Genomic DNA, 27,695 nt, shown 5'->3' with positions numbered 1-27,695 from the left:
ACCTTTGTTCTTCTTATGATCTTTATCACTTTTGGAATGAGTGGTAGCGGAGGAAACACGTACACCGACTGAAACACCCACGGTGTCACTAGGGCGTCCACTGCTATTGCTTGAGGGTCTCTCGACCTGGAACAATATCTCTGAAGTTTCTTGTTGAGGCGAGACGCCATCATGTCTATTTGACTTGTCACCTTCTGCAAAGACCACTTGATGAAGACCCCACTCTCCTGGAGATTGTGTCTGCTGAGGAAGTCTGCTTCCCAGTTGTCCACTCCTGGAATGAAGATTGCTAACAGAGCGCTTGTATGCCTTTCCGCCCAATGGAAAACCCTTGTGGCCTCTGCCATAGCCGCTCTGCTCTTTGTTCCGCCCTGGCGGTTTATGTACGCTACTGCTGTTATGTTGTCCGACTAAATTAAGACGGAAGACGGACTGATTGCGAAGAAGATGTTCCGCTTGCAGAAAGCCGTTGTGAATGGCCTTTAACTCCAGAATGTTTATGTGTAGACATTTCCTGGCTTGACCATCTTCCGTGGAAGATTTCCCCCTGTGTGACTGCTCCCCAGCCTTGGAGAATTGCATCCGTGGTCACTAAGATCCAGTCCTGGATCCCGAACCTGCGTCCCTCTAGGCGGTGAGAGCTGTGCAGCCACCACAGGAGTGAGATTCGGGTCTTGGAAGACAGGGTTATCCTTCGGTGCATGTGCAGATGGGACCCGGACCACTTGTCCAACAGGTTCCACTGAAACACTCTGGCATGGAATCTGCCAAACTGAATGGCCTCGTAGGCTGCCACCATCTTCCCCAGCAACCGAGTGCATTGATGGATCGATACTCTTGGCAGTTTCAGGATTTGTTTGACCAGGTTCTGAATTTCCAGAGCCTTTTCCACTGGAAGAAAAAATCTCTGTAATTCTGTGTCCAGAATCATTCCCAAAAACAACAGCCGTCTCGTCGGAACCAACTGTGATTTTGGCAAGTTTAGGAGCCAACCATGTTGCTGCAGAATTGTCAGGGCTAGCGTAATGTTCTGCAGTAATTGTCCCTGGGTCACTCCTCCTTTATCAGGAGATCGTCCAAGTACGGGATAATCGCGACTCCTTGCTTGCGTAGGAGATCCATCATTTCAGCCATAACTTTGGTGAAAACCCTCGGAGCCGTGGACAGACCAAACGGCAACGTCTGAAATTAGTAATGACAATCCTGAACTGCAAACCTCAGGTAAGCCTGATGCGGGGGATACATGGGAACATGTACGTAGGCATCCTTTATGTCTACCGACACCATAAAATCCCCCTCCTCCAGACTGGAGATCACTGCCCGGAGAGATTCCATCTTGAATTTGAATTTTTTTTAGGTAGAGATTGAGGGATTTGAGGTTCAGGATTGGTCTGACTGAGCAGTCTGGCTTCGGGACCACGAACAGGCTCGAATAAAAGCCTTCTCCCTGTTGTGACGAGGGAACCCCGACAATGACTTGATTGTGACACAATTTTTGTATTGTGGCGCATACCACCTCCCTGTCTGGAAGAGAAGCTGGTAAGGCCGATTTGAAAAATCGGTGAGGGGGAACGTCTTGAAGCTCCAGTTTGTACCCCTGGGACACTATTTCTAAAACCCACGGATCCAGGGCCGAACGAGCCCAGAACTGACTGAAGAGCCTGAGACGTGCCCCCACCGGTGCGGATTCCCGCAGAGGAGCCCCAGCGTCATGCGGTGGACTTGGCAGAAGCTGGGGAGGACTTCTGCTCCTGGGAACTGGCCACTTTCCTCTAGTAGCAAGGAAGGAAGACCCTCGGCCCTTTCTGTATTTATTGAGCCGAAAGGACTGCATCTGATAGTGGTGTGCTTTCTTTTATGGTGCAGGCACATAACGTAAAAATGATGACTTATCCGAGGTAGCCGTAGATACCAAATCAGCGAGGCAGTCACCAAACAATACACCACCTTTATACGGTAGAGACTCTATAGCCTTCTTAGAGTCAGCATCAGCATTCCATTGATGAATCCACAATGCTCTCCTAGCTGAGACTGCCATGGCATTGGCCCGTGATCCCAAGAGGCCAATATCTCTCGGAGCTTCCTTTAGGTAGACTGCAGCGTCCCTGATATGACCTAGTGTCAAAAGAATGCTATCCCTATCCAGGGTATCCATTTCAGATGACAAGTTATCTGCCCCTTTTTCGATAGCACTACTCACCCACGCAGGTGCAATGGCTGGTCTGAGTAGCATACCCGTGGTGACATAAATGGATTTCAATGTATTTTCCTGTCTACGATCCGCAGGATCCTTTAGGGCTGCCCTGTCAGGGGACGGAAGAGCCACCTTTTTGGACAGCCATGACAGAGTTTTGTCCACAATGGGGGGTGAATCCCATTTTTCCCTATCCCCAGAGGGAAACAGATACGCCACTACAATCCTTTTGGGAATAAAACTTTTTGTCAGGATTTTCCCAAACCTTTTCACAAAGCGTGTTCAGTTCATGAGAGGGAGGAAATGTTACCTCAGGTTTCTTCCCTTTATACATACAGACACTAGTATCAGGATCAGTAGGGTCCTCAGTGATATGTAATACATCTTTTACAGCCACAATCATGTACTGAATGCTCTTTGCCAGTTTTGGATCTAATCTGGCATCACTATAGTCGACACTTGAGTCAGTGTCTGTGTCTGTATCCATGTCTGTCAGCTGGGCAAATGAACGTTTTTGTGACCCCGAGGGGGTCTGGGCTTGAAACACATCCTCTACAGATTTCTTCCAAGCCTGGTTCTGAGACTCAGATTTATCCAATATTTTATTTATCAGAGCCACATTAGCATTCAAGACACTCAAAACATTCACCCAATCCGGTGTCGGCGGTGCCGACAGGGTCACTCCCACAGCAGTTTGTGTCCCTAACATTGTCTCCTCCTGGGAAGAGCACTACGCCTCAGACATGCAGACACACGTGCACCCACCACACGCAGACACTCTGGGCCTATAGGGGACAGACCCACAGTAAAGCCTGTCAGAGAGACACAGAGGGAGTTATTGCAGCTCACACCCCAGCGCCCAATCCTGGACTGAAAACACCACAGAAGATGTCCCAGACCTGCAGCGCTTTTATAAGTTACATATAATGCACCAAAATAACTGTGCCCCCCCCCCATTTTGCACCCTGTTACTTGTACAGCAGTGTGAGGAAGGACCAGCGTCTCTGCAGCCTTGTGTAGAGAAAATGGCGCCGGGCTCAGTGCTGTGAGGGCTAAACCCCGCCCCCGTAATGGCGCGCTTCAAACCCGCTCTTTTTTAATAAAAAAATTATACTGGTGGGGGTCCGGACAGTGCCCTAGCACTTAGGCTAAAATGCTGCCCAGGGTGCTGCCCCCCCCCCCCCCCCCCACGCCCTGCACCCTGTAGTGCCGCTGTGTGTGGGAGCATGGCGCGCAGTGTGCGGTACCTCAAAGCAGTCACTGAAGTCTTCTGATCTTCTTCTACTCACCTGTCTTCTGACTTCTGGCTCTGCAAGGGGGGTGACGGCAGGCTCTGGGAACGAGCATCTAGGCGTACCTTGCGATCAGACCCTCAGGAGCTAATGGTGTCCTGTAGCCAAAGAAGCAGAGCCTTTAAACTCACAGAAGTAGGTCTGACTTCTCTCCCTTAAGTCCCACGAAGCAGGGAGACTGTGGCCAGCAGTTCTCCCTGAACATAAAAAAACCTAACAAAGTATTTTCAGAGAAACTCAGTAGAGCTCCTCAGAGTGCATCCAGTCTGCCTGGGCACAGATTCTAAACTGGAGTCTGGAGGAGGGGCATAGAGGGAGGAGCCAGTTCACACCCCTTTGAAAGTCTTAAAGTGCCCATGTTTCCTGCGGATCCCGTCTATACCCCATGGTTCTTGAAGTGACCCCAGCATCCTGTAGGACGTATGAGAAATATATATACGGAAGCAAATGCCTAGAAAGGCCACAGCTACAGAGCCCGATTCAGGTCCCGGCGCTTCTGCTTCACTATGCGCAAAGTACGATGTCCGGTACTTTGCACATGGTCAGTACGGGTCCCGAGAGGTCGAAAGCAGAACAGCTGCAGACGTCAGTTGATTGACAGTCTGCAGCTGTTTAGGGGCAGGGAGGGTGACTTTGGCCATGGAATGATTGTTGGCGCCAGATAGCAAGCAACCCCATTTCAGAAATGGCATTTTCTAGAGTTTACAGATCGGTATGCAAAGCAATATAAAGCATCCAGTAAAGCTGGACATACACCTTAAAATAATCTGTCCAAACTGGTTGGTTGAAATGAACATTTGGTAATGTATGGGAGCAAATGACAATTGAGCATTTGCTACCAAATACTGGAAAAACAGACAAAAATGGTCATTCAGACAAATTAGTTAAATCTGTTAAATTTCCTAAATGTAGTTTTTCCTCAGTTACCCTTTTCCATTGCTTTTGGGACTGCGTGAGGATAAAAAGTCTCTGGAACATGATCATAGTATTTATTAATGTGACTCTCTCATTAACCCTTCACCCTGGCCCCTTAGAATGCCTCTGTATAAACTTTTCCAATTGGTCTGAAGTCACTCCCCTTAAACAGCTAACACCATTTCTCACTATATTGCTCACACAATTTCTAAGAAAATTATCTTGATACACTGGACGTCCAAGTCGGCTCCGTCCCTTAATGAGGTTAGGCGGAAGCTGCTTCAACATCTCTACTTTGACAGAAAGTTGACAATGCCCGATGTTGATAAGGGAATTGTTGGATTCTATAGGAAATGGAATCCATAGACTGAGAAATTAATTCAACCTACTCAATCTACTATTTTTAGTATGTTTGGCAATACGGAATGGTTATTACATAAAAGAGAATTTTAGCGGATTCCTCAATGGTTTCTTAGAATCATATTTTTGCTTTTACAATATTATAGGTCAGACCGTAACCTGTTCGTAATAATCTCCATATTTTATTGGTTTGGCTTTATTACCCCCCCCCCCTCTATGACCCCCCTTTTACAACCCTCTCGTCTTGTGTGCTTTGATGTACTGTACTACATATTGTTATTGCACCTATACTCCGTATTCAATATGTTTTAGTTGTAGTTGAAGTTGTCATTCATTGTTCAACTCCTTATACGAACTGTATGTGTCATGTTTGTATCCCTACTTTGACTGATGACCTATTGGCTACATATTGTACTTTAGTATACTATAGTTCTAGGTACAAATTATCTCTTATTTTTGCAATTTGTTAAAAAATTGAATAAACAGATATAAAAAAAAAAAATCTGTTTTATTTGATCAGTTTTCCAGCATTTGGGGGCAATAGTTATTTTCTCTCATACATATGTGTCCTTACATCTCTGCTCCGTGCACTATAAGTCGCGTTGCACATAACGTGTAAGTGCCGTGTGACCCGGTAGCGATGAGCGTCTTTTGCGTCTTAGTCGCAAAATAATGTAATAGGACGCAAGAGCAGCTTCTGCTGATTAAAATGATATGTAGAATGCCTGTGTGCTCTTGCAAATGTATTTGCATACAGAGTCTGTTTTTCCAATCAATGTCCTAAAACTCAGAGCAGTTTACCGGGCCCTTCAAATGGCTCAGGACATTCTTCAGGGTTCTCCTGTGCAAATACAGTCAGACAACGCCACGGCAAGTGGGCACACGCAGTGCCGCGGCCATGCAGGAAGTACTCCGGTTTCTTGCCTGGGCGGAGATTCATCTTTCTGCCATCTCGGCGATCTTCATTCCAGAAGTCCTCAACTGGGAAGCAGACTTCCTCAGTCGCCAGGACGTGCACGCAGGCGAATGGTCTCTCCACCCAGACATCTTCCATATGCTAGTGAAAGTCTTCCGGACGTGGACCTCACGGCCTCCAGACACCACTTCTTGAGCCAAGGAATCAGTTGTGATATGACACCATGAGTGGGCAAATTGAAGAAGTCGGCCTCCCACCCTGGGGCACCCCAGGGGGAGACACCCCCACCAGGCAGAGAGTTTATCCTTGGATTTTGTAGTTGGACGTCTAGTCTCCGAAGTCTGTTTAGGCTTAGACTTCGAAACCTTTGTGGGGTTAGCATGACTGCTGAAAGATTGACCTTTTGCCTTGCTCTGGACGTGGAAAGACCGAAAAGGACAAAGTCCGAGGCCGCGTAGAGGAAGCTGAAGGTAGGCACGCTTTTTTGGAAGTTGCCAGATTGTTAACAATTGTGTTCAATTCTGTTTCAAAAAGAAATTCACCTATATACGGGAGTGCATCTAAGGCTTTATTAGCATCAGATCAGGTTTCCAGGAATGCAGTCAAACAATGCGACATCCTCCCACACAGCCGACAAAACTGTCTGGAAAACACTAACGTGGCATTTCGGATGCAGAAACACAGCAGTCACACGCAGAATATAGGTATGCTGCATATCATTTTAATCAGCATGATCTGCTTGTGCGTCCTATTGCATTATTTTACGAATAAGACTTATTTTCTCTGAAAAAAAAATGCAAAAGGATGCTCAGCGCAACTGAGTCCCGCCACATCATGGCATGACTTGAAGGGCTGTTTAGCGTGACTGCAGCAAGGATTTAAGAGGACACATCTGTATATTGCCAGATTTTCATTCCAATCAGTCAGATTGGACAGAAAATCTAAAAGTGCATAGCCAGTTTAAGCTGCAGTTCTGAAGGAGAAAACGTAATAAGAGGTCAAAAGCAATTGATCAGACAATGTAAATTGATCTAAACTAATGTGTTTCAGGGGCTAACACACAGGTGGGGGGGGATATTTGGTTACTTACCAATGAATCCTTTTCTCTGAATCCGGCTGGGGGACACAACCGTGGGGTTGCTGGTGGGGCCATAGAAGCGGGCACTTAAATTAAAATCATCCCTTTGAGACTAAGCTCATCCCCTCTGCAACCCTAGAAGCCCACTACAACTTTAAGAGCCCAGAAGGAGAAGCAACAACCCAGTTAAACTGTTAGAAAGAAAATATCAAAACAGAACCACAGGGAAAATGGCAAAACAAAGGACACTAAGACTGAGCGTGAGAAACTGAATGCAGTGTCAGATTCAGAGAAAAGCATTTAACGGTAAGTAACCAAAAATCCCCTTTTCTCTTACATCCAGGCTTAGGGACAATGGACTATGGGGCATTCAACAGCCGTCCCCATTAAAGGGAACGCTAATTGAACTCCCAAAGTGGGCGTCTCTGGAGGCAAAAACATGAAAGTGATAAAAACAAGTAAAAGTGTGGACACAGGACCAGGTAGCTACCCAGCAGACTTGTTCCGTTAGAGCCTGGAGAATCTCCCACTGGAACTGCCACGAGTGGAACCCGGCATGATGAATGGTCTTGAAGGTAGAGGCCATTGTGCCCAACAGCTTCTTGCACAGTAAGATCAATGGATAAGCCATCAACAGTACCACCTTGACCAAATCCTGGGAGGGCTTGGTCTCAGGATTTTGGCAGGAATGCTAGCTGTAGAAAGGTGTTAAAGACCACCCCCAGGAACATCAAGGAAGGAACTAGGCGAGACTTCTTGAAAATCAGGATCAAGCTGTGATCCTGTAGTACCTGCAATCTATGTGCACCTGCACCTGGGAAGCCGATACAGCCTTCATGAGTAGATCATCCAAATAAAGAATAACCGCATTATCTTCCCTCAATCATAACTACCATGTTCTTCGTGAAAACGCACGGGGCACTGGCCAAAACTTATGGCAGGGCCTGGAATTTATAATGAGTGGAGCAATAACCCCTTCTGAAAGAAAAGAAGTTATAGCCTGGTCATGCCACTTTCTTTTCTGCTATCCAGGGAAGAGTTGGAGCAAAAAAGCACCATGGAGGAGGACCCCTGAGGTAAATCATATAACCCCTGGAAATGTTGCTTAGAACTAAACCAGCACTGAAGTTGCAGAGAGAGGAGCCGCCCAAAGTCTGTGCTGCACACAGGAACAGCAGCCATTGATCTGCTGCGCAGTAGAAAACAGGAGCTGACAGGCACCAGCAATGTACCACTGCAGAGTGGGAGACCAGCATCTTCTCAAGCTGGATCCATAAACATCAATGATTGGAGTGTACTACAATAGTCTCCACAATCACCAGATCTTAATCTAATAGAGCACATTTTGGATGTGTTGTGGAATGGGCATAAATGTGCAGCTAACAATGGGGGTAATTCCGAGTTGAACGCAGCAGCATATTTGTTAGCAGTTGGGCAAAACCATGTGCACTGCAGGGGAGGCAGATATAACATTTGCAGAGAGAGTTAGATTTGGGTGGGTTATTTTGTTTATGTGCAGGGTAAATACTGGCTGCTTTATTTTTACACTGTAATTTAGATTTCAGTTTGAACACACCACACCCAAATCTAACTCTCCCTGCATATGTTATATCTGCCACACCTGCAATGCAAATTGTTTTGCCCAACTGCTAACGAAATTTGATGCTGCGATCAACTCGGAATTACCCCCACTATGCGGCAAATGTGTGATGTGATCACGTCACCATGGACCAGAATCTAAGGAATGTATTCAGCTGTTTGTGACAAAGGCACAAATGATTCAGGCTGTTCTGAGTGCAAAGTGAATTCCTACCCGGTACTAAACAAGTGTACCTAATAAAGTGGCCACTGAATGTACAGTGCATCCGTAAAGTAACCACAGTGCTTCACTTTTTTTCAGTTTGTTATGAACAGCCTTATTCCAAAATGGAATAGATTCATCTTTTTCCCCTTAAAATTCTACACACAATACCCCATAATGACAACATGAAAAAAGTTTTGAGATTTTTGCAAATTTATTAAAAATAAAGAACTAAGAAATCACATGTACATAAGTATTTACAGCCTTTGCCATGAAGCTCAAAATTGAGCTCAGGTGCATCCTGTTTACAATGATCATCCTTGGAGATGTTCATTCAGCTTAATTGGAGTCCACCTGTGGTAAATTCAGTTCATTGAACATGATTTGGAAAGGCACACACCTGTCTATATAAGGTCCCACACTTGACAGTGCATATCTGAGCACCAACCAAGCATGAAATCAAAGGAATTGTCTGTAGACCTCCGAAACAGGATTGTTTCGAGGCACAAATCTGGGGAAGGGTAGAGAAAAAAATAAGATTTTAAACCTACTTGTAAATCTTTTTCTCCCAGTCCGTAGAGGATGCTGGGGACTCCGTAAGTACCATGGGGATAGACGGGCTCCGCAGGAGACATGGGCACTAAGAAAGAACTTTAGGTATGGGTGTGCACTGGCTCCTCCCTCTATGCCCCTCCTCCAGACCTCAGTTAGAGAAACTGTTCCCAGAGGAGACGGACAGTACGAGGAAAGGATTTTAGTTAATCTAAGGGCAAGATTCATACCAGCCCACACCATCCACACCGTATAACTTGGGATATACGAACAAGTTAACAGTATGAAACAATACAGCATCAGTCCGAGACTGAGGAAAACTGTAACATAACCCTTATGTAAGCAAAAACTATATACAAGTCTTGCAGAAGTAGTCCGCACTTGGGACGGGCGCCCAGCATCCTCTACGGACTAGGAGAAAAAGATTTACCGGTAGGTTTAAAATCTTATTTTCTCTTACGTCCTAGAGGATGCTGGGGACTCCGTAAGGACCATGGGGATTATACCAAAGCTCCCAAACTGGCGGGAGAGTGTGGATGACTCTGCAGCACCGATTGAGCAAACACGAGGTCCTCCTCAGCCAGGGTATCAAACTTGTAGAATTTTGCAAAAGTGTTTGAACCCGACCAAGTAGCAGCTCGGCACAGCTGTAATGCCGAGACCCTTCGGCCAGCTGCCCAAGAAGAGCCCACTTTCCTGGTGGAATGGGCCTTTATTGATTTTGGTAATGGCAATCCAGCCGTAGAATGAGCCTGCTGAATCGTGTTACAGATCCAGCGAGCAATAGTCTGCTTGGAAGCAGGAGCGCCAACCTTGTCGGCTGCATACAGGACAAACAATGCTTCTGTTTTCCGGACCCTAGCCGTTCTGGCCACGTAAATTTTCAAAGCCCTGACCACATCAAGGGACTCGGAATCCTCCAAGTCTCGCGTAGCCACCGGCACCGCAATAGGTTGGTTCATATGAAAAGACGAAACCACCTTTGGCAAGAATTGAGGACGGGTCCGCAATTCCGCTCTATCCATATGGAAAACTAAATAGGGGCTTTTATGAGACAAAGCCGCCAACGCCGACACTCGCCTAGCCGAAGCCAAGGCCAACAACATGACCACTTTCCAAGTGAGATATTTTAACTCCACCGTTTTAAGTGGTTCAAACTAGTGTGACTTAAGGAAACTCAACACCACGTTCAGGTCCCAAGGTGCCACCGGAGGTACAAAAGGAGGCTGAATATGCAGCACTCCCTTCACAAAAGTCTGTACTTCTGGGAGAGAAGCCAATTCCTTCTGAAAGAAAATGGATAGGGCCGAAATCTGAACCTTAATGGAGCCTAATTTTAGGCCCAAATTCACTCCAGTCTGTAGGAAGTGAAGGAAACGGCCCAGATGGAATTCTTCCGTAGGAGCATTCCTGGCCTCACACCAAGAAACATACTTTCGCCATATACGGTGATAATGTTTAGCTGTCACGTCCTTCCTAGCCTTTACAAGAGTAGGAATGACCTCATCCGGAATGCCCTTTTCCGCTAGGATCCGGCGTTCAACCGCCATGCCGTCAAACGCAGCCGCGGTAAGTCTTGGAACAGACAGGGCCCCTGTTGTAACAGGTCCTGTCTTAGAGGAAGAGGCCACGGATCTTCCGTGAGCATTTCCTGCAGATCCGGATACCAGGCCCTTCGTGGCCAATCTGGAACAATGAGAATTGTCTGTACTCCTCTTTTTCTTATTATTCTCAACACCTTGGGTATGAGAGGAAGAGGAGGAAACACATAGACCGACTGGAACACCCACGGTGTCACGAGGGCGTCCACTTCCACCGCCTGAGGGTGTCTTGACCTGGCGCAATACCTCTGTAGTTTTTTGTTGAGGCGGGACGCCATCATGTCTATCTGGGGCAGTCCCCACTGACTTGCAATCTGTGCGGAGACTTCCTGATGAAGTCCCCACTCTCCTGGATGTAGATCGTGTCTGCTGAGGAAGTCTGCTTCCCAGTTGTCCACTCCCGGAATGAACACGGCTGACAGTGCGTTTACATGATTTTCCACCCACCGAAGAATCCTGGTGGCTTCCGCCATTGCCACTCTGCTCCTTGTGCCGCCTTGGCGGTTTACATGAGCCACTGCGGTGATGTTGTCTGACTGAATCAGAACCGGTAGGTCGCGAAGCAAAGTCTCCGCTTGACGAAGGGCGTTGTATATGGCCCTCCGCTCCAGGACGGTGATGTGAAGACAAGTCTCCTGGCTTGACCAAAGACCTTGGAAGTTTCTTCCCTGTGTGACTGCTCCCCAACCTCGGAGGCTCGCGTCCGTTGTTACCAGAATCCAGTCCTGAATGGCGAACCTGCGACCCTCTAGAAGGTGAGCACTCTGTAGCCACCACAGGAGAGAGACTTTTGCCCTGGGGGACAGGGTGATCAACTGATGAATCTGTAGATGTGACCCGGACCACTTGTCCAGTAGGTCCCATTGGAAGGTCCTCGCATGGAACCTGCCGAAGGGAATGGCCTCTTAAGATGCCACCATCTTTCCCAGGACTCGAGTGCAGTGATGCACTGACACCTGTTTTGGCTTCAATAGGTCCCTGACCAGAGTCATGAGTTCCTGGGCCTTTTTTATCGGAAGATAAACCCTTTTCTGGTCCGTATCCAGAATCATGCCGAAGAAGGTCAAACGAGTCGTAGGAACTAACTGTGACTTGGGGATATTGAGAATCCAGCCGTTTTGTTGTAACACCTTCAGTGAAAGTGACACGCTGTTCAACAACTGCTCTCGCGATCTCACTTTTATGAGGAGATCGTCCAAGTACGGGATAATTGTGACACCCTGCTTGCGCAGGAGCACCATCATTTCCGCCACTACCTTGGTGAAAATCCTCGGGGCCGTGGAAAGCCCAAACGGCAACGTCTGAAATTGGTAATGACAATCCTGTCCCGCAAATCTCAGGTACACCTGATGAGGTGGATATATGGGAACATAAAATCCCCCCCTTCTAGGCTGGCGATGACCGCTCTGAGCGATTCCATCTTGAACTTGAACCTTTTCAAGTATAGGTTCAAGGATTTTAAATTTAAAATGGGTCTGACCGAACCGTCCGGTTTCGGGACTACAAATAGGGTTGAGTAATACCCCCTCCCTTGTTGAAGCAGGGGAACTTTGACCACCACCTATTGAAGACACAATTTGTGAATTGCATTTAAAACTATCTCCCTTTCTGGGGGAGAAGCTGGTAGGGCCGATTTGAAAAACCGGCGAGGAGGCACCTCTTCGAATTCCAGCTTGTAACCCTGGGAAACAATTCCTATTGCCCAGGGATCCACCTGTGAGTGAACCCAGATGTGGCTGAAAAGTCGAAGACGTGCCCCCACTGGGGCGGACTCCCTCAGCGGAGCCCCAGCGTCATGCGGTGGATTTTGTAGAGGCCGGGGAGGACTTCTGCTCCTGGGAACTAGCTGTGGTTGGCAGCTTTTTTCCTCTGCCCTTACCTCTGGCAAGAAAGGACGATCCTCATACTCTCTTGTTTTTATTTGACCAAAAGGACTGCATTTGATAATGTGGCGCTTTCTTAGGCTGTGAGGGAATATAAGGCAAAAAATTTGATTTACCTGCTGTAGCTGTGGAGACCAGGTCCGAGAGACCATCCCCAAACAATTCCTCACCCTTGTAAGGTAAAACCTCCATATGCCTCTTTGAGACGGCATCACCTGGCCATTGCCGGGTCCATAGGACTCGTCTAGCAGAAATCGACAAAGCGTTGACTCTAGAACCCAGTAGGCCAATGCTCTTTGAGCATCCCTCATATTTAAGACAGCATCTTTAATATGACCCAGGGTCAATAAAATGGTATCCTTATCCAGGGTATCCAATTCCGCCGATAAGGTATCTGTCCACGCTGGTACAGCGCTACAAACCCAAGCCAACGCTATCGCCGGTCTGAGTAAGGTACCAGAATGTGTGTAAATGGACTTTAAGGTAGCCTCCTGCTTGCGATCAGGAGGATCCCTGAGGGTAGCCGTATCTTGGGATGGCAGTGCTACCTTTTTGGATAAGCGTGTCAACGCTTTGTCCACCCTTGGGGAGGATTCCCACCGTATCCTGTCCTTAGCCGGGAAAGGATACGCCATAACAAACCTTTTGGGAATCAGCAGTTTCTTGTCTGGAGATTCCCACGCCTTTTCAAATAACTCGTTCAGCTCATGAGAAGGGTTAAAAGGTTACCTCCGGTTTCTTTTCCTTATACATGTGTACCCTCGTGTCAGGGACAGGGGGTTCCTCTGTGATATGCAAAACATCCTTTATTGCAATAATCATATATTGAATACTTTTAGCCAATTTTGGCTGTAACTTTGCATCATCGTAGTCGACACTGGAGTCAGAATCCGTGTCGGTATTAGTGTCTACTATTTGGGATAGTGGGCGCTTTTGAGACCCCGAGGGTCCCTGCGACATAGGGGCAGGCAGTGCCTGACTCTCTGCATAATTCCTGGACTCAGCTTTGTCCAACCTTTTGTGCAATAAATTCACATTAGCACTTAAAACATTCCAAATATCCACCCAGTCAGGTGTCGGTGTTGCCGACGGAGACACCACATTCATTTGCTCCACCTCCTCGCTAGGAAAGCCTTCTACCTCAGACATGCCGACACACGCGTACCGACACACCACACACTCAGGGAAACCTCTTATCTGAAGACAGTTCCCCCACAAGGCCCTTTGGAGAGACAGAGAGAGTATGCCAGCACACACCCAGCGCTAATGACCCAGGAAAAAAACACTATATGTTTACCCAGGTAGCGCTGTAATTATCTATTTGCGCCAAATTATGTGCCCCCCCTTTTTAAAACCCTCTTTCACCGTGGTAAGCAGGGGAGAGTCCGGGGAGCTTCCTCTCAGCGGTGTGCTGTGGAGAAAGTGGCGCTGGTGAGTGCTGAGGAACAAGCTCCGCTCCCTCAGCGGCGGGCTTCGGTCCCGCTGAAAAATTCAAATACTGGCGGGGGATCTCTTTTATATACAGTGCCCAGCCTGTATATATGCTTATTGTCAGATTTGGAGGTCCTTATTGCTGCCCAGGGCGCCCCCCCCTGCGCCCTGCACCCTTACAGTGACTGCTGTGTGTGTGTGCTGTGTGGGAGCAATGGCGCACAGCGTTACCTCTATGATGATCTGAAGTCTTCTGCCGCCTCTGAAGTCTTCTTTCTTCACATACTCACCCGGCTTCTATCTTCCGGCTCTGCGAGGAGGACGGCGGCGCGGCTCTGGGACGAACAGCGAGGGTGAGACCTGCGTTCCATTCCCTCTGGAGCTAATGGTGTCCAGTAGAATAAGAAACAGAGCCTAACATTAAAGTAGGTCTGTTTCTCTCCCCTCAGTCCCTCGATGCAGGGAGTCTGTTGCCAGCAGGCTCCCTGAAAATAAAAAAACCTAACCAATATACTTTCTTTCCAGGAAACTCAGGAGAGCTCCCTGTAATGCACCCAGTCTCCTCTGGGCACAGTAATCAACTGAGGTCTGGAGGAGGGGCATAGAGGGAGGAGCCAGTGCACACCCATACCTAAAGTTCTTTCTTAGTGCCCATGTCTCCTGCGGAGCCCGTCTATCCCCATGGTCCTTACGGAGTCCCCAGCATCCTCTAGGACGTAAGAGAAATATCTACTGCTTTTAAGGTCCCAATGAGCACAGTGGCCTCCATCATCCGTAAATGTAAGAAGTTCAGAATCACCAGGACTCTTCCTAGAGCTAGCCGGCCGACTAAACTGAGCGATCAGGGGAGAAGTGACCTAGTCAGGGAGATGACCAAGAACCCGAAGGTCACTCTGTCAGAGCTACAGCATTCCTCTGTGGAAAGAAGAGAACCTTCCAGAACGACAACCATCTCTGGAGTTTGCCAAAATACACCTGAAGGACTCCCAGAACATGAGAAACAGAATTTTCTGGTCTGATGAGACAAAGATTGAACTCTTTGGCGTGAATGCCAGGCGTCATGTTTGGAGGAAACCAGGCACCGCTCATCACCAGGCCAATACCATCCCTACAGTGAAACATGGTGGTGGCAGCTTCATGCTGTGGGCACGTTTTTCAGTGGCAGGAACTGCGAGACTAGCAGGATAGAAGGAAAGATGAATGCAGCAATGTACAGAGACCTCCTGGATGAAAACCTGCTCCAGAGTGCTCTTGACCTCAGACTGGGGCGACGGTTCATCTTTCAGTAGGACAACGACCCGAAGCACACAGCCAAGATATCAAAGGAGTGGCTTCAGGACAACTCTGTGAATGTCCTTGAGTGGCCCAGACACAGCCCAGACTTGAACCTGACTGAACATCTCTGGAGAGATCTGAAAATGGCTGTGCACCAACGCTTCCCATCCAACCTGATGGAGCTTGAGAGGTGCTGCAAAGAGGAATTGGCGAAACTGCCCAAAGATAGGTGTGCCAAGCTTGTGGCATAATATTCAAAAAGACTTGAGGCTGTGACTGCTGCCAAAAGGTGCATCAACAAAGTATTAACTGAGCGCCTGAAATTTTTCGGGTTTTGTGTTTTGGTTTTGGGTTCGGTTCCGCGGCCGTGTTTTGGGTTCGAACGCGTTTTGGCAAAACCTCACCGAATTTTTTTTGTCGGATTCGGGTGTGTTTTGGATTCGGGTGTTTTTTTCAAAAAACACTAAAAAACAGCTTAAATCATAGAATTTGGGGGTCATTTTGATCCCAAAGTATTATTAACCTCAAAAACCATAATTTACACTCATTTTCAGTCTATTCTGAATACCTCACACCTCACAATATTATTTTTAGTCCTAAAATTTGCACCGAGGTCGCTGTATGAGTAAGATAAGCGACCCTAGTGGCCGACACAAACACCGGGCCCATCTAGGAGTGGCACTGCAGTGTCACGCAGGATGTCCCTTCCAAAAAACCCTCCCCAAACAGCACATGACGCAAAGAAAAAAAGAGGCGCAATGAGGTAGCTGTGTGAGTAAGATTAGCGACCCTAGTGGCCGACACAAACACCGGGCCCATCTAGGAGTGGCACTGCAGTGTCACGCAGGATGGCCCTTCCAAAAAACCCTCCCCAAACAGCACATGACGCAAAGAAAAAAAGAGGCGCAATGAGGTAGCTGTGTGAGTAAGATTAGCGACCCTAGTGGCCGACACAAACACCGGGCCCATCTAGGAGTGGCACTGCAGTGTCACGCAGGATGTCCCTTCCAAAAAACCCTCCCCAAACAGCACATGACGCAAAGAAAAAAAGAGGCGCAATGAGGTAGCTGTGTGAGTAAGATTAGCGACCCTAGTGGCCGACACAAACACCGGGCCCATCTAGGAGTGGCACTGCAGTGTCACGCAGGATGTCCCTTCCAAAAAACCCTCCCCAATCAGCACATGATGCAAAGAAAAAGAAAAGAAAAAAGAGGTGCAAGATGGAATTGTCCTTGGGCCCTCCCACCCACCCTTATGTTGTATAAACAAAACAGGACATGCACACTTTAACCAACCCATCATTTCAGTGACAGGGTCTGCCACACGACTGTGACTGATATGACGGGTTGGTTTGGACCCCCCCCAAAAAAGAAGCAATTAATCTCTCCTTGCACAAACTGGCTCTACAGAGGCAAGATGTCCACCTCATCTTCACCCTCCGATATATCACCGTGTACATCCCCCTCCTCACAGATTATCAATTCGTCCCCACTGGAATCCACCATCTCAGCTCCCTGTGTACTTTGTGGAGGCAATTGCTGCTGGTCAATGTCTCCGCGGAGGAATTGATTATAATTCATTTTAATGAACATCATCTTCTCCACATTTTCTGGATGTAACCTCGTACGCCGATTGCTGACAAGGTGAGCGGCGGCACTAAACACTCTTTCGGAGTACACACTTGTGGGAGGGCAACTTAGGTAGAATAAAGCCAGTTTGTGCAAGGGCCTCCAAATTGCCTCTTTTTCCTGCCAGTATAAGTACGGACTCTGTGACGTGCCTACTTGGATGCGGTCACTCATATAATCCTCCACCATTCTATCAATGTTGAGAGAATCATATGCAGTGACAGTAGACGACATGTCCGTAATCGTTGTCAGGTCCTTCAGTCCGGACCAGATGTCAGCATCAGCAGTCGCTCCAGACTGCCCTGCATCACCGCCAGCGGGTGGGCTCGGAATTCTGAGCCTTTTCCTCGCACCCCCAGTTGCGGGAGAATGTGAAGGAGGAGATGTTGACAGGTCGCGTTCCGCTTGACTTGACAATTTTGTCACCAGCAGGTCTTTCAACCCCAGCAGACTTGTGTCTGCCGGAAAGAGAGATCCAAGGTAGGCTTTAAATCTAGGATCGAGCACGGTGGCCAAAATGTAGTGCTCTGATTTCAACAGATTGACCACCCGTGAATCCTTGTTAAGCGAATTAAGGGCTGCATCCACAAGTCCCACATGCCTAGCGGAATCGCTCCCTTTTAGCTCCTTCTTCAATGCCTCCAGCTTCTTCTGCAAAAGCCTGATGAGGGGAATGACCTGACTCAGGCTGGCAGTGTCTGAACTGACTTCACGTGTGGCAAGTTCAAAGGGCATCAGAACCTTGCACAACGTTGAAATCATTCTCCACTGCACTTGAGACAGGTGCATTCCACCTCCTATATCGTGCTCAATTGTATAGGCTTGAATGGCCTTTTGCTGCTCCTCCAACCTCTGAAGCATATAGAGGGTTGAATTCCACCTCGTTACCACTTCTTGCTTCAGATGATGGCAGGGCAGGTTCAGTAGTTTTTGGTGGTGCTCCAGTCTTCTGTACGTGGTGCCTGTACGCCGAAAGTGTCCCGCAATTCTTCTGGCCACCGACAGCATCTCTTGCACGCCCCTGTCGTTTTTAAAAAAATTCTGCACCACCAAATTCAAGGTATGTGCAAAACATGGGACGTGCTGGAATTTGCCCATATTTAATGCACACACAATATTGCTGGCGTTGTCCGATGCCACAAATCCACAGGAGAGTCCAATTGGGGTAAGCCATTCCGCGATGATCTTCCTCAGTTGCCGTAAGAGGTTTTCAGCTGTGTGCGTATTCTGGAAAGCGGTGATACAAAGCGTAGCCTGCCTAGGAAAGAGTTGGCGTTTGCGAGATGCTGCTACTGGTGCCACCGCTGCTGTTCTTGCGGCGGGAGTCCATACATCTACCCAGTGGGCTGTCACAGTCATATAGTCCTGACCCTGCCCTGCTCCACTTGTCCACATGTCCGTGGTTAAGTGGACATTGGGTACAACTGCATTTTTTAGGACACTGGTGAGTCTTTTTCTGACGTCCGTGTACATTCTCGGTATCGCCTGCCTAGAGAAGTGGAACCTAGATGGTATTTGGTAACGGGGGCACACTGCCTCAATAAATTGTCTAGTTCCCTGTGAACTAACGGCGGATACCGGTCGCACGTCTAACACCAACATAGTTGTCAAGGCCTCAGTTATCCGCTTTGCAGTAGGATGACTGCTGTGATATTTCATCTTCCTCGCAAAGGACTGTTGAACAGTCAATTGCTTACTGGAAGTAGTACAAGTGGGCTTACGACTTCCCCTCTGGGATGACCATCGACTCCCAGCGGCAACAACAGCAGCGCCAGCAGCAGTAGGCGTTACACGCAAGGATGCATCGGAGGAATCCCAGGCAGGAGAGGACTCGTCAGAATTGCCAGTGACATGGCCTGCAGGACTATTGGCATTCCTGGGGAAGGAGGAAATTGACACTGAGGGAGTTGGTGGGGTGGTTTGCGTGAGCTTGGTTACAAGAGGAAGGGATTTACTGGTCAGTGGACTGCTTCCGCTGTCACCCAAAGTTTTTGAACTTGTCACTGACTTATTATGAATGCGCTGCAGGTGACGTATAAGGGAGGATGTTCCGAGGTGGTTAACGTCCTTACCCCTACTTATCACAGCTTGACAAAGGGAACACACGGCTTGACACCTGTTGTCCGCATTTCTGGTGAAATACCTCCACACCGAAGAGCTGATTTTTTTGGTATTTTCACCTGGCATGTCAACGGCCATATTCCTCCCACGGACAACAGGTGTCTCCCCGGGTGCCTGACTTAAACAAACCACCTCACCATCAGAATCCTCCTGGTCAATTTCCTCCCCAGCGCCAGCAACACCCATATCCTCCTCATCCTGGTGTACTTCAACACTGACATCTTCAATCTGACTATCAGGAACTGGACTGCGGGTGCTCCTTCCAGCACTTGCAGGGGGCGTGCAAATGGTGGAAGGCGCATGCTCTTCACGTCCAGTGTTGGGAAGGTCAGGCATCGCAACCGACACAATTGGACTCTCCTTGTGGATTTGGGATTTCGAAGAATGCACAGTTCTTTGCTGTGCTGCTTTTGCCAGCTTGAGTCTTTTCATTTTTCTAGCGAGAGGCTGAGTGCTTCCATCCTCATGTGAAGCTGAACCACTAGCCATGAACATAGGCCAGGGCCTCAGCCGTTCCTTGCCACTCCGTGTGGTAAATGGCATATTGGCAAGTTTACGCTTCTCCTCCGACAATTTTATTTTAGGTTTTGGAGTCCTTTTTTTTCTGATATTTGGTGTTTTGGATTTGACATGCTCTGTACTATGACATTGGGCATCGGCCTTGGCAGACGACGTTGCTGGCATTTCATCGTCTCGGCCATGACTAGTGGCAGCAGCTTCAGCACGAGGTGGAAGTGGATCTTGATCTTTCCCTAATTTTGGAACCTCAACATTTTTGTTCTCCATATTTTAATAGGCACAACTAAAAGGCACCTCAGGTAAACAATGGAGATGGATACTAGTATACAATTATGGACTGCCTGCCGACTGCAGACACAGAGGTAGCCACAGCCGTGAACTACCGTACTGTACTGTGTCTGCAGCTAATATAGACTGGTTGATAAAGAGAAGATGTCTATGTAACTATGTATGTATAAAGAAGACTGAAAAAAATCCACGGTTAGGTGGTATACAATTATGGACGGACTGCCTGCCGAGTGCAGACACAGAGGTAGCCACAGCCGTGAACTACCGTACTGTACTGTGTCTGCAGCTAATATAGACTGGTTGATAAAGAGAAGATGTCTATGTAACTATGTATGTATAAAGAAGAATGAAAAAAAACCATGGTTAGGTGGTATACAATTATGGACGGACTGCCTGCCGAGTGCAGACACAGAGGTAGCCACAGCCGTGAACTACCGTACTGTACTGTGTCTGCAGCTAATATAGACTGGTTGATAAAGAGAAGATGTCTATGTAACTATGTATGTATAAAGAAGAATGAAAAAAATCCACGGTTAGGTGGTATTACAATTATGGACGGACTGCCTGCCGAGTGCAGAGACACAGAGGTAGCCACAGCCGTGAACTACCGTACTGTGTCTGCTGCGACTGGATGATAAATGATATGAAAAATATATATATATCACTACTGCAGCCGGACAGGTATATATTATATATTATATAATGACGGACCTGCTGGACACTGTCTGTCAGCAGAATGAGTTTTATTTTTATAGAATAAAAAAAAAAAAAACACACAAGTGAAGTCACACGACGAGTGTTTAACTTTTTCAGGCAATCACAATATAAGTATACTACTAACTATACTGGTGGTCAGTGTGGTCAGGTCACTGGTCAGTCACACTGGCAGTGGCACTCCTGCAGCAAAAGTGTGCACTGTTTAATTTTAATATAATATGTACTCCTGGCTCCTGCTATAACCTATAACTGGCACTGCAGTAGTGCTCCCCAGTCTCCCCCACAATTATAAGCTGTGTGAGCTGAGCAGTCAGACAGATATATAATATATATAGATGATGCAGCACACTGGCCTGAGCCTGAGCAGTGCACACAGATATGGTATGTGACTGACTGAGTCACTGTGTGTATCGCTTTTTTCAGGCAGAGAACGGATATATTAAATAAACTGCACTGTGTGTCTGGTGGTCACTCACTATATAATATATTATGTACTCCTGGCTCCTGCTATAACCTATAACTGGCACTGCAGTAGTGCTCCCCAGTCTCCCCCACAATTATAAGCTGTGTGAGCTGAGCAGTCAGACAGATATATATAATATTATATATAGATAATAGATGATGCAGCACACTGGCCTGAGCCTGAGCAGTGCACACAGATATGGTATGTGACTGACTGAGTCACTGTGTGTATCGCTTTTTTCAGGCAGAGAACGGATATATTAAATAAACTGCACTGTGTGTCTGGTGGTCACTCACTATATAATATATTATGTACTCCTGGCTCCTGCTATAACCTATAACTGGCACTGCAGTAGTGCTCCCCAGTCTCCCCCACAATTATAAGCTGTGTGAGCTGAGCAGTCAGACAGATATATATAATATTATATATAGATAATAGATGATGCAGCACACTGGCCTGAGCCTGAGCAGTGCACACAGATATGGTATGTGACTGAGTCACTGTGTGCTGTGTATCGCTTTTTTCAGGCAGAGAACGGATTATAAAGTAAACTGCACTGTCCTCACTAGTAAACTCTCTCCACTCAGTCTCTACACTTCTACAGTAACAGTACTCCTCCTAGTCAGCTCCAGTAAATCTCTCTCAGTCTCTTATAATCTAAATGGAGAGGACGCCAGCCACGTCCTCTCCCTATCAATCTCAATGCACGTGTGAAAATGGCGGCGACGCGCGGCTCCTTATATAGAATCCGAGTCTCGCGATAGAATCCGAGCCTCGCGAGAATCCGACAGCGTCATGATGACGTTCGGGCGCGCTCGGGTTAACCGAGCAAGGCGGGAAGATCCGAGTCGCTCGGACCCGTGAAAAAAAACATGAAGTTCTGGCGGGTTCAGATTCAGAGAAACCGAACCCGCTCATCTCTAGTATTAAGCAAAGGCTGTGAATACTTATGTACATGTGATTTCTTAGTTTATTTTTAATACATTTGCAAAAATCTCAAAAACACTTTTTTCATGTTGCCATTATGGGGTATTGTGTGTAGAATTTTGAGGGAAAAACTGAATTTATTCCAGTTTGGAAGAAGGCTGTAACATAACAAAATGTGGAAAAAGTGAAGCACTGTGAATACTTTCTGGATGCACTGTATGTTAGATACACTGTTATACTATGCAAAAGCAAACTTACTGATTTGAGTGTGCTCTGGCATGATTGGACTCTAGAAATACTTGAACATTGTACAACTCCCACTGCCAAAAGATAACATTCTTAGACAGTTATAATAGTCTTAAGACACATGAATATATTTTGGGACATGAGAAAATAATGGCTGATAAGCTTGTTGCAATAAGATAATCTGAAAAGAGAATTATACATTCGGTGACTCTTTGATGCATAGGTCAGCTACACAAATTCAAACAACATACTTCTCCAAAATACCAATATTTTAGTTGGTCTTAAGTTATAGGGTAAGGCATTGCTACTAAGCAATTAAGTTTTCATACAACAACTATTTCTTAACAAACCAGTTGAAAAGGAAAAAAAAATTAAAGCGTGTGATGCACGGGACTATGTTCACTTTCTGGAAAATCACCCATTTACATTTTAATGTTTGCAATAGATAAATAGATACAGAAAATAAATTCTTAGTGTGCGGGTAACCAGTGTCTACGGAACAGGAAGCATGGAAGCAGAGCTTAATTATAAGAACAGTTATCACAGAAAATATAAGCCTAAAAACAAAAAACCCAAAACAAAAAGTATCAAAAAAACTTTACCTTTTAATGCATTTAATAAAACACTGAAGTCTTCATCCTCTGCAATAAAAATAAAAACATATGAGAAACTATATCCCATTTATAATTAAATTCAACGGGTTACTATTCCCAATCGTAGTCCATGTGGATTGTGAAGTATAAAAAAAGTTAAAAAAAATAAGAATTTACTTACCGATAATTCTATTTCTCATAGTCCGTAGTGGATGCTGGGAACTCCGTAAGGACCATGGGGAATAGCGGCTCCGCAGGAGACTGGGCACAAAAGTAAAAGCTTTAGGACTAGCTGGTGTGCACTGGCTCCTCCCCCTATGACCCTCCTCCAAGCCTCAGTTAGGATACTGTGCCCGGACGAGCGTACATAATAAGGAAGGATCTTGAATCCCGGGTAAGACTCATACCAGCCACACCAATCACACCGTACAACTTGTGATCTGAACCCAGTTAACAGTATGATAAACGTAGGAGCCTCTGAAAAGATGGCTCACAACAATAAACAACCCGATTTTTGTAACAATAACTATATACAAGTATTGCAGACAATCCGCACTTGGGATGGGCGCCCAGCATCCACTACGGACTATGAGAAATAGAATTATCGGTAAGTAAATTCTTATTTTCTCTGACGTCCTAGTGGATGCTGGGAACTCCGTAAGGACCATGGGGATTATACCAAAGCTCCCAAACGGGCGGGAGAGTGCGGATGACTCTGCAGCACCGAATGAGAGAACTCCAGGTCCTCCTCAGCCAGGGTATCGAATTTGTAAAATTTATCAAACGTGTTTGCCCCTGACCAAGTAGCTGCTCGGCAAAGTTGTAAAGCCGAGACCCCTCGGGCAGCCGCCCAAGATGAGCCCACTTTCCTTGTGGAATGGGCTTTTACAGATTTTGGCTGTGGCAGGCCTGCCACAGAATGTGCAAGCTGAATTGTACTACAAATCCAACGAGCAATCGTCTGCTTAGAAGCAGGAGCACCCAGCTTGTTGGGTGCATACAGGATAAACAGCGAGTCAGATTTTCTGACTCCAGCCGTCCTGGAAACATATATTTTCAGGGCCCTGACTACGTCCAGCAACTTGGAGTCCTCCAAGTACCTAGTAGCCGCAGGTACCACAATAGGCTGGTTCATGTGAAACGCTGAAACCACCTTAGGGAGAAATTGAGGGCGAGTCCTCAGTTCTGCCCTGTCTGAATGAAAAATTAGGTAAGGGCTTTTATATGATAAAGCCGCCAATTCTGAGACACGCCTGGCTGAAGCCAGGGCTAACAGCATGACCACTTTCCATGTGAGATATTTCAATTCCACAGTGGTGAGTGGTTCAAACCAATGTGATTTTAGGAGACTCAACACTACATTGAGATCCCAAGGTGCCACTGGAGGCACAAAAGGAGGCTGTATATGCAGTACCCCTTTGACAAACGTCTGAACTTCAGGCACTGAAGCCAGTTCTTTTTGGAAGAAGATTGACAGGGCCGAAATTTGAACCTTAATGGACCCTAATTTTAGGCCCATAGATAGTCCTGTTTGCAGGAAATGCAGGAAACGACCCAGTTGAAATTCCTCTGTAGGGGCCTTCTTGGCCTAACACCACGCAACATATTTCCGCCAAATGCGGTGATAATGTTTTGCGGTTACATCCTTTCTGGCCTTGACCAGGGTAGGGATGACTTCATCTGGAATGCCTTTTTCCTTCAGGATCCGGCGTTCAACCTCCATGCCGTCAAACGCAGCCGCGGTAAGTCTTGGAACAGACAAGGTCCCTGCTGGAGCAGGTCCTTTCTGAGAGGTAGAGGCCACGGGTCCTCCGTGAGCATCTCTTGAAGTTCCGGGTACCAAGTCCTTCTTGGCCAATCCGGAGCCACGAGTATAGTTCTTACTCCTCTCCTTCTTATAATTCTCAGTACTTTGGGTATGAGAGGCAGAGGAGGGAACACATACACTGACTGGTACACCCACGGTGTTACCAGAGCGTCCACCGCTATTGCCTGAGGGTCCCTTGACCTGGCGCAATATCTGTCTAGTTTCTTGTTGAGTCGAGACGCCATCATGTCCACCTTTGGTTTTTCCCAACGGTTTACAATCACGTGGAAGACTTCTGGGTGAAGTCCCCACTCCCCCGGGTGGAGGTCGTGTCTGCTGAGGAAGTCTGCTTCCCAGCTGTCCACTCCCGGAATGAACACCGCTGACAGTGCTGTCACATGATTTTCCGCCCAGCGAAGAATTCTTGCAGCTTCTGCCATTGCCCTCCTGCTTCTTGTGCCGCCCTGTCTGTTTACGTGGGCGACTGCCGTGATGTTGTCCGATTGGATCAAAACCGACTGACCCTGAAGCAGAGGCCTTGCTTGACTTAGGGCATTGTAAATTGCCCTTAGTTCCAGGATATTTATGTGAAGAGACGTTTCCATGCTTGACCACAAGCCCTGGAAATTTCTTCCCTGTGTGACTGCTCCCCAGCCTCTCAGGCTGGCATCCGTGGTCACCAGAATCCAGTCCTGAATGCCGAATCTGCGGCCCTCTAGAAGATGAGCACTCTGCAACCACCACAGGAGAGACACCCTTGTCCTTGGAGATAGGGTTATCCGCTGATGCATCTGAAGATGCGATCCGGACCATTTGTCCAGCAGATCCCACTGAAACGTTCTTGCATGGAATCTTCCGAATGGAATCGCTTCGTAAGAAGCCACCATCTTTCCCAGGACCCTTGTGCATTGATGCACTGACACTTGTCCTGGTTTCAGGAGGTTCCTGACTAGCTCGGATAACTCCCTGGCCTTCTCCTCCGGGAGAAACACCTTTTTCTGGACTGTGTCCAGAATCATCCCTAGGAACAGTAGACGTGTTGTTGGAATCAGCTGCGATTTTGGAATATTTAGAATCCACCCGTGCTGACGTAGCACCACCTGAGATAGTGCTACTCCGACCTCTAACTGTTCCCTGGACCTTGCCCTTATCAGGAGATCGTCCAAGTAAGGGATAATTAAGACGCCTTTTCTTCGAAGAAGAATCATCATTTCGGCCATTACCTTGGTAAAGACCCGTGGTGCCGTGGACAATCCAAACGGCAGCGTCTGAAACTGATAATGACAGTTCTGTACCACAAACCTGAGGTACCCTTGGTGAGAAGGGTAGATTGGGACATGGAGATAAGCATCTTTGATGTCCAGAGACACCATATAGTCCCCTTCTTCCAGGTTCGCTATCACTGCTCTGAGTGATTCCATCTTGAATTTGAACCTTTTTATGTAAGTGTTCAATGATTTCAGATTTAAAATCGGTCTCACCGAGCCGTCCGGCTTCGGTACCACAAACAGCGTGGAATAATACCCCTTTCCCTGCTGTAGGAGGGGTACCTTGATTATCACCTGCTGGGAATACAGCTTGTGAATAGCTTCCAATACTGCCTCCCTGTCGGAGGGAGACGTTGGTAGAGCAGACTTCAGGAACCGGCGAGGGGGAGACGTCTCGAATTCCAATTTGTACCCCTGTGATACTACCTGCAGGATCCAGGGGTCCACTTGCGAGTGAGCCCACTGCGCGTTGAAATTTTTGAGACGGGCCCCCACCGTGCCTGAGTCCGCTTGTAAAGCCCCAGCGTCATGCTGAAGACTTGGCAGAAGCGGGGGAGGGCTTCTGATCCTGGGAAGAGGCTGCTTGCTGCAGTCTTTTTCCCCTTCCTCTGCCCCGGGGCAGAAATGAGTGGCCTTTTGCCCGCTTGCCCTTATGGGAACGAAAGGACTGAGTTTGAAAAGACGGTGTCTTTTTCTGCTGAGAGGTGACCTGGGGTAAAAAGGTGGATTTTCCAGCCGTCGCCGTGGCCACCAGGTCTGATAGACCGACCCCAAATAACTCCTCCCCTTTATACGGCAAAACTTCCATATGCCGTTTTGAATCCGCATCACCTGACCACTGTCGTGTCCATAAACTTCTTCTGGCAGAAATGGACAACGCACTTACTCTTGATGCCAGGGTGCAAATATCCCTCTGTGCATCTCGCATATATAGTAATGCATCCTTTAAATGCTCTATAGTCAACAATATACTGTCCCTATCCAGGGTATCAATATTTTCAGTCAGGGAATCCGACCAAGCCACTCCAGCGCTGCACATCCAGGCTGAGGCGATTGCTGGTCGTAGTATAACACCAGTATGTGTGTATATACCTTTTAGGATATTTTCCAGCTTTCTATCAGCTGGTTCCTTGAGGGCGGCCGTATCAGGAGACGGTAACGCCACTTGTTTTGATAAGCGTGTGAGCGCCTTATCTACCCTAGGGGGTGTTTCCCAACGCGCCCTAACCTCTGGCGGGAAAGGGTATAATGCCAATAATTTATTAGAAATCAGCAGTTTTTTATCGGGGGAAACCCACGCTTTGTCACACACCTCATTTAATTCATCTGATTCAGGAAAAACTATGGGTAGTTTTCTCACACCCCACATAATACCCTTTTTTGTGGTACTTGTAGTATCAGAAATGTTCAAAGCCTCCTTCATTGCCGTGATCATGTAACGTGTGGCCCTACTGGACATTACGTTTGTCTCGTCACCGTCGACACTGGAGTCAGTATCCGTGTCTGGGTCTGTGTCGACCATCTGAGGTAACGAGCGCTTTAGAGCCCTTGACGGTGTTTGAGACGCCTGGACAGGCACTAACTGATTTGCCGGCTGTCTCATGTCGTCAACAGTTTTTTGCAAAGTGCTGACACTGTCACGTAATTCCTTCCATACGACCATCCAGTCAGGTGTCGACTCCCTAGGGGGTGACATCACTATTACAGGCAATTGCTCCGCCTCCACATCATTTTCCTCCTCATACATGTCGACACAATCGTACCGACACACAGCACACACACAGGGAATGCTCTGATAGAGGACAGGACCCCACGAGCCC

The 27,695-nt window shown here is 47.3% G+C and overlaps 1 protein-coding gene across 5 annotated transcripts in view; it reads right to left on the bottom strand.

Moving 5' to 3' along the window:
* ALG1 (ALG1 chitobiosyldiphosphodolichol beta-mannosyltransferase) overlaps nt 1-27,695 on the bottom strand; it is a 190,351-nt gene that overhangs the window by 85,346 nt on the left and 77,310 nt on the right. For all 5 annotated transcript variants that reach the window (XM_063934235.1, XM_063934234.1, XM_063934233.1 and 2 more), the window contains one exon: nt 22,810-22,848. In XM_063934235.1, coding sequence (XP_063790305.1) covers nt 22,810-22,848 — 39 coding nt within the window. The remainder of the gene's footprint in view (nt 1-22,809; nt 22,849-27,695) is intronic.

This window comes from Pseudophryne corroboree, chromosome 7 (assembly GCF_028390025.1).
Source record: "Pseudophryne corroboree isolate aPseCor3 chromosome 7, aPseCor3.hap2, whole genome shotgun sequence".
In the NCBI taxonomy this organism is placed as follows: Eukaryota; Metazoa; Chordata; class Amphibia; order Anura; family Myobatrachidae; genus Pseudophryne; species Pseudophryne corroboree.
This window is presented reverse-complemented; position numbering and strand designations above follow the sequence as displayed.